Consider the following 9,901-nt stretch of genomic DNA (forward strand, 5'->3'; position numbering starts at 1 on the left):
TAAAAAATACTCTATATTTTATATGTATGCATATCCCCGTGTCATGTACAATTTTAAAATTCGCGTGTCGACGTGTCCCATGTCGTATCGTATCCCGTGTCCGTATCAGTGCACATCATAGATAGAAGAAGGTATTATTAAATGTTGTATTGCTTTTCATTTACTTCTTCAGGAATCCTGTAGAGTTTTACCACATGTTGCAATGTGGGTTCTACATCTCCAGACTACAGCATTATATCTACAACAAGATTGATCTTCTGTTTTATTGACTTGTTTAACTTTATTTTGGTTTTGGAGGCACTTTTTGATCCTTTTATATGTCTGTTTGTTCTATTATTGGATTTCCTTGTTTAACAGCATTGATTTGATTCATCATTTAAATTTGGATATTTTAAGAGTTATATTAGACTATAATTATATTTTAGTGTATTTATTTATATTTTATTTATTATTCTATTATAAAATCGTTATTCTATTTGAACTATGATTGAACCAGTAAATCAATAAATCAGTAGTTAGAGCCATACAGCAAGTGAGATTTGAACTTCTGATATTTATTTAAATAGACGAGTGAGTTGATTAATCGACCCAAATTAATTACCGTTTTATTTTAATAAGGTGAATGTGAATTATAGATTATCACCACACCTCGCCACTTTTTGGTTTATGGATTTTTCATCTTTTAATTGATTCAAGAAAAAGCCTTTTGAATAGTCGGGCTTCTGCTTTCCACCACCAAGACACACCTTTTACTCAGACCGAAGGCAAAACCAAATAAGGTTTTTTCTTTAAAAATTATGAGCATATAAAAGTCCATACCATAATGGGCCAAGATGTACGAGTACTTGAAAAGGAAATTTTCGATGGCCCAAAAAAAGAAAATTTTGGCATATACCAACACATTATAATCAAGTTTAATTATTTCTTCAGTTTTTATAGTTTTATTACAGAGACTTAATTATAAAATCTGATATGGCATAGAAACTCAATTAAAAAAATAAAAAAATATAAAGACTTGATAGAACATTTGATAAAACTATAGCAAGTTAGGACTAACAGTAATTAAACCTTATAATTGAGGTAATGTTCGTTCTTAAAATTTTCGGCAATCATTAAAATAGTTATTGACTTTTGGAAATGATCAACTTGGACTAACTTAGAGAATTAGCGTGACATCCCCAACCATAAAGTAACATGGCAATCCAATGAATTTTTTTTAATGTTTTTGTATTGATATTTTTGGAGTCAATTTGGATATTTTCTTGGAATATAAATACAAAAATAGAGAGAAAGAGTTAAAAAGGGGATCAACCAATTGTATGAACTTTCTCCGGTCCCCAAAACATGGGCGAGCCTGGAAACCAAAACAAAAGAGAAGTGTTAAAGAAGTAATTTCACATATGAAACGGAAGAATACAGATACATCCATCTATTAAGCTAAAGACAAATTTGCATGTTAACGGCAGGAATCAACCTAATTCACCATGTCAGTTCCTTTATGCTGAAGCATACTCTATTTTTTTTCAAGGCTTTTTTCACTTTTTGCCATATAGAAACTACATATATAGGGGTAAGCTATACGGCAATGGAAACAATACACTAAAAGGAGCTACATATGAGCAAAACTATGACAAATAATTTACTCAAAAGGGGAAAATTTCATTTTGGGAACCAAACAAGCTAAACATTCACCCATGAAATTAAGTTTTGCTCCGCTGGTCTTCTGCTACTATCTATTGCCCTACGCCCAGTGATCAACTCCAACAAAACCACGACAAAGCTGTATATATCAGATTTAAGTGTTAATTTGCCACTCATGGCATATTCTGGTGCACAGTAGCCATATGTTCCCATCACCCTTGTTGAAACATGGGTATTGTCTCCAACAGGTCCAAGTTTTGCAAGCCCAAAATCTGACAGTTTGGGATTGAATTCATTGTCTAATAAGATATTTGCAGACTTCAAGTCTTGATAAATAACTGGCGGATCAGCTCTACAATGAAGATACTCAAGACCTCGGGCAGCCCCAACAGCAATCTTCATCCGCGTACTCCAACTTAGTGGTTCTTTGTCTTGGGGAGGATCTGAAATAGAATAAGTTACAACAGAATCAGTTAATTAATTATATAACCGAGAAACTAATGTTGGGATGTATTTAAAGAGGAGTAGAGGATTTCTGAATAAATAAACATAATGAGAACAAGTTTGTTCTTCCAATAAATTATACATTATACATCTAAGCTGTAAAAAAATTGCTCTTTAATTTTAACAAAGATCCACACAGACGAACATCGAAGAACAACTGCAGTTTACTTTTAGGTAATTCTAGTTCACAAAATCAAATTTCAAAACCATCCTTACTGAAAAACTAGAAGCTGTTTTGGTTGTCTACAGCACAATAGTGTAAACCTAACAGAAAATAGATAAACAGAATTTATGATTTTATCCACTTGAAGCCTATACTCATATGCCGCATACTTATTGACGAATCATGGATGGGTGTCACAGAAGAAAAATCAGAAAGCAAAGACTAAGACCATTTTTTCTCCACATTGGACGAAGTTTATGACACTCCTTACACAGTTGGACACAGGCCATAAACCAGTTTACAGTAGTCACTATGCAATCACAAGGAACACCGCAACGCATATCAAAGTAGACAAAATCTGTTCATTCTATATACACAAACTCCTTCTGTGGTTAATGGGAACAAAATATAAACAATACAAACGAAATATACAAAATTATGAAAATATACTTGCAAGAGCAACACAAGCAACAAAAGTTTTCCTGTAAGTAGCAGGTGTTGCAATGTGCTCTGTTGCATCAACTTCATTATAAATAATGGTCAATACCGAGATATGAAGAAACTAAAGATACCTATTCCAGTCACAAATTTACATTGACTGTTGACTAATGACTATAAAACCACAAAGTTGTCTGGAACAATCCAATCAGAGCTTCTACAGCATTGCAACAGTCAAGCACTTGCAAATTAAGTGTAAGTGCGAGAAACATAAACAATAAATAGTTACCAAAGAGATGATCTTCAAGGCAACCCATAGGCATATACTCATAAACTAAAAGCCTTTGATCTCCATCGGTGCAATAACCTATGAGCCTGACAAGGTTAGAATGGTGAAGAAGGCTTAACATAAGAACCTCCATCACAAATTCCTGAAAGCCCTGATGACCATCATGACTTAACTGCTTTATGGCAACAACCTACACAAGAGGACAATTCAAATTTGAAAAACATATCCAAATAACCACAATAAATTGATTATTCTGTTGTTAATTGCTAAATTGTTAGTCATGTCATGTGATCTGAAACTCTGAATTGAAAAGAAAAGAGGTAGTTAGTTGCCTGGCCAGTAGAGAGGCGACCCTTGTAAACGCGTCCGAAACCGCCCTCACCGATCAAATTGACTTGGTTGAAACCCCGTGTTGCCGCCGCCAGCTCTCGGAATCCAAAGCTCGCCGCCGCCGTGCTGCTTTTCCCATTACTCGTACTCTTCCCCTTCCCCTCCGAATACGATTCCTTCTTCCTCCTTTCACTCTCTAACCACCCAAAACTAACTTAAATAATCTGACACTTGTTTTAAGATTTTGATAAAAAAAAAATCTACTCTGAATTTAAGTACATTAAAATAATAATAAATAATCATAATTACAAGGCAGAAGAATCGCAAGGCATACCAGTAGCAGCAGTGTATTTCCCTCCACCAGAGCCTGTAAAATCCACACAGAACCCTCGTAATTCAATAAAATAAACGAGCAAAAATAAAATAAAAGAGAAAAAAGAGAAGAAGGAGGAATGGACCTGAGGAAGCAGATCGAGAACCAGTGTCAATTTCGACTCTGCTGGCATCTTTGGCGCGAGAAACAAAGCACGAGAAGCAGCTCATGTCGCTTTTCTAACCCAATTTCACTTCAATTTAAAATATCCAAATCCCTATTCTGCGGTGTGGAAGGGGATCTTTGCATAATTCACTCTCTCAGTCTCTCTCACTCACTCACTTGAAATAAAGTTGCTCTTCTTTTTCGCCTAAATACTACAATGCAATGCGTATATTCAAACAAAAATGGCTATTGTTTCCAAAGCGGTTTCATTAGATTCGCGACACACTCCTCCGATGTTTTCCCTTTTAATTCGTTTGCGTGTGTGTTTTGTTTAGCAGAAATGAACTGACGCTAGTTATGGTAGCTACAATTAATTAAGCATCTATTATTTATTCACGATTTATAAAGAAGGTTTTTGCCTTTTCTTGCTTTTTCTCTTTGGTATGTGTATTTTTTTTTTTTCTGTTTTTGTCATTTTATAATTTAGTGGTATTTTTGTTTAGTATTAATTTTGGATTTTCACTTTGGTTGCATTAATCTCTTTGATTTGCAGGGTGGGTCGCTCTCTATCCTCTCTATTAGGGTCTTATGCGCATTTATAAATGTTACGGTCCCAGACATCATTGTTTTTTCTTTTTCCCCTTCTTTCGCCTTTTTATCTTTTTGCCCTCCTTATTCATCTCCTCCAGGCTCCAACACTCCGAATCCCGCATTGTCTATCCGACCGTTTTTCACACGAAAGTCATTCCGTCCTTCCACATCAGCTAGTCATTGGATAAAAAGTCTCTTTTGTTTCTTTGGTGTGAAAGGTACAAGTCATCAAGAGACCGTTGGCCATTTTCTGGATTTGGCTTATTGGGCTCTCTGGTATTTTTAGTCCACTAGATATGCTGGACCCATTTTGGCCCAGACTTGAGAGCCTACGATTTTCATAAGAAAAATAAAAATGAACGAGTTAATATTCCTGGTTCATTTTTTTTATATATGAAAAAAATTTAAGGTACTTTTGATGGAAATGAATTTATTTGGTGTAATTATAGATGGGTAGATGTTGTAGGAAGAGTAGGCCCAACACGCAGGTGGCGTGCTAAGCTAGCATGCAGAACGCGTATTGGACACGAGATAAGCTCCTAGCCAGCACGCAGGAGGCGTGCTGGACACGTGGCGAGTTCTCATCCAACATGCAAGGGGCGTGTTACATCACGTGGGTGGCATGTTAGACATGTGTCACATATTGATTCGATGTGATTCGTATGTGGCCTGCATGTTGAGTGCTTTGTCTATAAAAGCGAAGTTCGTTACCATTTAACTTCATTGTGAGGAGAGTTGTTTTAGTGTGTTGGTGATGTGATGAACAAATATAACTAGGGATGTCAATGGGGCAGGGCGGGGACGGGGATGCCTCCCTACTCCCCGTCCCTGCCCTCAAATTTTGTCCCCGTCTTCGTCCCATTTTCCGCCATGGGGGGATAATTGCTCCCATCTCCATTCGCCATGTTCTCCGTGTTCCCCGCGAGTCCCTATTCCCCATCTGCTTATGTTGAACATTTATATGAAAATTTTCATAAAAAATTTAAAAAAATATAAAAAAATCACAAAATGTCAAAACAACGCACAAACATACATATCTTATCCAAGATTACAAAATTTTGATAAATACCTTTTTCTCTAATAACAAAATGTTCGTGCATTCTAACACAGCAAAATGAATTTACTAATTTGCTTTACCCTTACAAAATGTTCGTACAACACATAAAAAAAGGTTCACATACATCGTTGTACTAGTTAAGAAAATTTCAATTTAGGATTTAAACAGAAATGTCTATTGCAGTAATATATTTGTATGTTGTTAGGAGATATGAATCCTAATGAAATTGCTTCAATCTTGCTTAAAGTCATAAATAGAACAGCTAAGATCACAATTCATAAACAGAACAGCATAGCATAAACAGAATAGCATAGCATAAAGTCATAAACAGCCAAGAAAATCAAAACTCATAATTAATGGAAAATAAAAAAATTGAAGTATGAAAAAAATAAAAAAATAGCCACTAATTATCAGAAATTCATAGAACAAAACATTCATTAACAAAAACAACAGTCACCAACTTCAAAACATCAAATTCATGAAAAAAAAACAAAAACCTAAAGTGAAATACCAAAATACAAGAAAAGAAGAGAGTAGTGAATCTTACTAGGGATAAAAGAGAAATGGCCGAAGAGGTCAGAGACGCCGGTGAAGAGAAGAGCAACGAACGACGCGGAAGAGGACGAACGGAAGAGGGCGCACGGGGTGGTGCGGTGATGATGCAGTGAGTGGGCCGGCTGAAACGGACAATGGCGAGGCCGTGACAATGGTGGTCGGAGGTGGCTGGCTGGGACGAGGGAGAGAACGTAGATGAAGGGTGCAGAGACGAAGGGTTTTCGCAAGAAGCAGAGTGAGGGACTGAGGGTGTCTAGGGATTGAAATGCGGTGGTGGGAACTGGGAAAAGGAGTTAGAGTTTTAACTTTTCTATATATATATATTTGCAATGTGAAATGACTAAAAAACCAAAATAAAAACTAAATTTTTAAGGGTATTTAAGTAATTTAATATATTCGGGGATTGTGGGGAATACGAGGACGAGGACGGGGATCCCACTCGGGTCCCCGCATCTGCTTCGGGAGAATTTTGTCCCCCATCCCCGTCCCCGCAGGGAAAATTCTCCGTCATTGGGGTCCCATTCGGGGCGGTCCCGGCAGGGATCCCGGCCTCCTGGGAATTTTTGACACCCCTAAATATAACGGTATATCACAATAGTAAGATTATATGAAATACACATGAGAATTCGTTTGTGATTTCATGCACTATGACGTTTGCAGAGCTATTGATATGTGCTTCAAATGTTCGTGATATGAAGAATTCAATCATAATATAAAGCCCAACTACCCATTAATTATGTTTTTCACATATTCATGCATCCGAATTTGAGTACAACTCATATGCATTGCTTTCACCATTTACTTTAGGGGATTTTGTCCCCTTTTATTATTTGCTCTTTTTCTTTTCTTTCTCTTCTTTTTTTTATTTTTCTTTTCTTAATAATTTTTTTCAATGCATATGATTAAGATATTGAATGCATAAACATGTTCTTTAACATTCTTGTTTATATTTTCAGAAAATTCTAACATACTCAATTCTCAAACCAAATGTTTCCAAACCCAATTTTCCCACACTTAAATCATAAGTACTCTCACTAGTCTAATCTAACTAAGGATTCAAATTAAGGACATTATTGTTTTTCGCTTAGAGTTAATGATGTGCTAAAGTAAAGAATAAAAGGGGTAAAATAGGCTCAAATTGGTTTGCAAAGGATAATAAAAGGTTAAGGCCATATGGGTATGTAAGCTTAGTGAAACAAGGCCTCAATCACATAAGTGCATGCATATATTAAACAATAGAAATATAGAATCAAGCAAGACAAAGATCACAATTTTAGAGAGAACAACACACACCAAAAATAAAATATTGGTTGATAGAATGCAACCAATTCAAATAGGCTCAAAATCTCACAGGTTTTGTGTGTTCGAGCTCTAAACCATGTTCCAGTATAATATTCCTTCAAACAAGTTTATCAAAAATTTTAAATCAAATTAGTGAAATACTCTAAAAAGTTTCTTGAAAAAGTAAATATTACTTCAACCAAGTAGTTGGTAAAATATGCACAAAATGTAACAAACATGCAATCAAACATGCAAATGCAACAACTAACTACAAAGAAAATTTAAACATTGGTGTTGAGACAGGAAGGTACTAACCCACGGAGATCGGTATCGACCTCCCTACACTTAAAGATTGCACCGTCCTCGGTGCATGCTGAGATGCGCAAGTGGGCGGGTTGCTCCAACTAATGCTATTTCTTCAAAGATTGTGCAGATGAAACTTGTTTGTTGCCCATGTAAAGGTTTTCCGTTTCCCTTCCTCGGTGGCCATCCTAAAAGAAGAGGAAATAGAAGAAAATTAACCCAGGAATAAAGAAGAGGCGACGCGTAAGCGTCGTCCACGCTTACGTGTGGGTGAGAAAGAATCCTAGTGACGGGTAAGCGTCGGTCACGCGTATGCGTGATCACTGGTTGTGCTAAATGCCGCCGCACCACCGCATCACCACCACCTCCTCCTTCTTCTCTGCCGCACCGCACCGCACCACCACCACCACTATCTTCTTGTGAAATTTGTTGTGGTATATTATTGTTGCTGAAATTTGAATTTGGAGTATTGTTGCTGAATTTGTTGATTCTTGTTCAAAATGCATGTTGCTTGAATTTTCTGATGATGATGATAATGACGACCATGATGATAATGGTGGTGGTGGTGGTGAGTTCTTGTTCAACTTGGGCTTCTGGTTGATTTTGGTTGATTTTGGGAAAAGTTCTGATGATGATGATGATGACCATGATGATACTGGTGGTGGTGGTGGTGGTTCTGGTTGGGTGTAGGTTTCTGGTCTGGTGGTGGTGGTGGTGGTTGATTTTGGGATAAAAGGAGAATGGTATTTTCGTCCGAAGGACAATTTTAAAACAAACTGAAACCTTTGAGACCATTTTATAGCGAAAAAAAGGTCAGGGACGAAATAAATTTTCAGCTTCTACATTGGGGACCAAAATCATACTTATCCCTTTTTTTTATATATGAACAAAATTTAAGGTATTTTTGCTGGAAATGAATTTATTTGGTGTAATTAGAGATGGATAGATGTTGTAGGGAGAGTGGGCCCAACACGCAGGTGGCGTGCTAAACTAGCATGTAGAACGCGTGTTGGACACGAGATAAGCTCCTAGCCAACACACACATATTGATTCGATGTGATTCGTATGTGACCTGCATGTTGAGTGTTTTGTCTATAAAAGCAAAGTTCGTTACCATTTAACTTCATTGCGATGAGAGTTGTTTTAGTGTGTTGGTTGTGTGATGAACAAATATAAGATATTAGTTTATATTTTTATATATCTGTGGGTTTGGGATTTTTTATATTTTAACCTAATAAGAGATTATAAATACCTTATGTCTGCTGTTGGCCAATAGGTTGCTGCATGCACAAGGCGGAATTTAAACCCTTGACACTTACTTAAGTGGACGAGTGAGCTAACCACTTGACCAACCCAAGTTGGTTTGCACGTTATAATTATTATTATGCATTGATAATTGAATTTGATTTGTTTTTAATCGGCCCAAGTTTTGAATTTTGAATGTTGAGGTCTCTTGCCTAATATTACAAGATTAACAAATTTGCCCTATGTAACCCATTTATTTAACTTTGTTTGCTTAATTGGTTTTGGATTACATTAGGAGGATCTTCAAAATTTTGACATTAATCTTGTGATATTAATGGTTGAAAGCATATTGGTGTTTGAACTAGCTAACTTACCTTGTTGAATATTTTTTCTTTTGTTTACTGCATTCACTAATAAATAATTCTTTTTAAATAATTCTTTTCTAAATAAATCCAACTCAAAACAGTATAATTCTTTCTTTACCAAATCGGCCTCAAACATATACCTTTTTTTAAATAAATTAAACTCGAAACATAACTATTTTTTTAATAAATAAAAAATTAAATAATACAATTTCTCAAATTCAAATCTTTTTTTAAATAACATTTCAAATAAAGTCTTAAATTTTATAACAAAATTTTGGCAACATCTCCCCTAAAACTTGGACTTTGCCACCCTTTTTGGGTCCCAACCAAACCATTCCTCGACTACAGGAGATGGTTTGAAATTCCAGAAAAAAAAAAGAAGTGGAATCAGAATGAGATCTCCATCAAAATGAGGATTTGCAAAAGAAAGAAAGAGAGAGAGAAGGGAATAGGGTAAGAATGAAAGAAAGAAAACAAGAAAAAGAGCGGCGCAAATGATGGCAGAGGTGGCAAGAGTGATCCGAAAGGTGGCACCAGCAGAAAGTAAGATCTGGATTTATTTTTTAGGGAGGAAAAGAACTGGGATTAGATTGAGAGTGAAAATCGAGTCTACCCATTGAACTTCTTCTGCAAATGGAAAAAAGAGAATAGAAACGAGGAG

The 9,901-nt window shown here is 36.1% G+C and overlaps 1 protein-coding gene across 1 annotated transcript; it reads right to left on the reverse strand.

Moving 5' to 3' along the window:
• Positions 1-1,378: 1,378 nt before the first annotated feature.
• On the reverse strand, positions 1,379-4,288 carry LOC112766341 (probable serine/threonine-protein kinase PBL21). Its single transcript, XM_025812246.3, has 5 exons — positions 3,824-4,288; positions 3,700-3,732; positions 3,368-3,561; positions 3,036-3,225; positions 1,379-2,084 (listed from the first exon to the last, which is right to left on the reverse strand). The coding sequence occupies exons 1-5, from the start codon at positions 3,906-3,908 to the stop codon at positions 1,681-1,683; spliced, it is 906 nt and encodes a 301-aa protein (XP_025668031.1). The 5' UTR covers positions 3,909-4,288; the 3' UTR covers positions 1,379-1,680.
• Positions 4,289-9,901: the final 5,613 nt, after the last annotated feature.

The sequence above is a fragment of the Arachis hypogaea genome, chromosome 17 (genome assembly GCF_003086295.3).
Source record: "Arachis hypogaea cultivar Tifrunner chromosome 17, arahy.Tifrunner.gnm2.J5K5, whole genome shotgun sequence".
NCBI lineage: Eukaryota > Viridiplantae > Streptophyta > Magnoliopsida > Fabales > Fabaceae > Arachis > Arachis hypogaea.

Bases quoted from the DNA above. Each gene is read 5' to 3' on its own strand.
- LOC112766341 (XM_025812246.3), bottom strand. From the start codon at position 3,908: ATGAGCTGCTTCTCGTGCTTTGTTTCTCGCGCCAAAGATGCCAGCAGA. The intron at 3,562-3,699 runs GTATGCCTTGCG...TTGGGTGGTTAG, and splicing joins GAAATACACTGCTGCTACTG to AGAGTGAAAGGAGGAAGAAG. The intron at 2,085-3,035 runs GTAACTATTTAT...ATTCTATTTCAG, and splicing joins CCTTGAAGATCATCTCTTTG to ATCCTCCCCAAGACAAAGAA.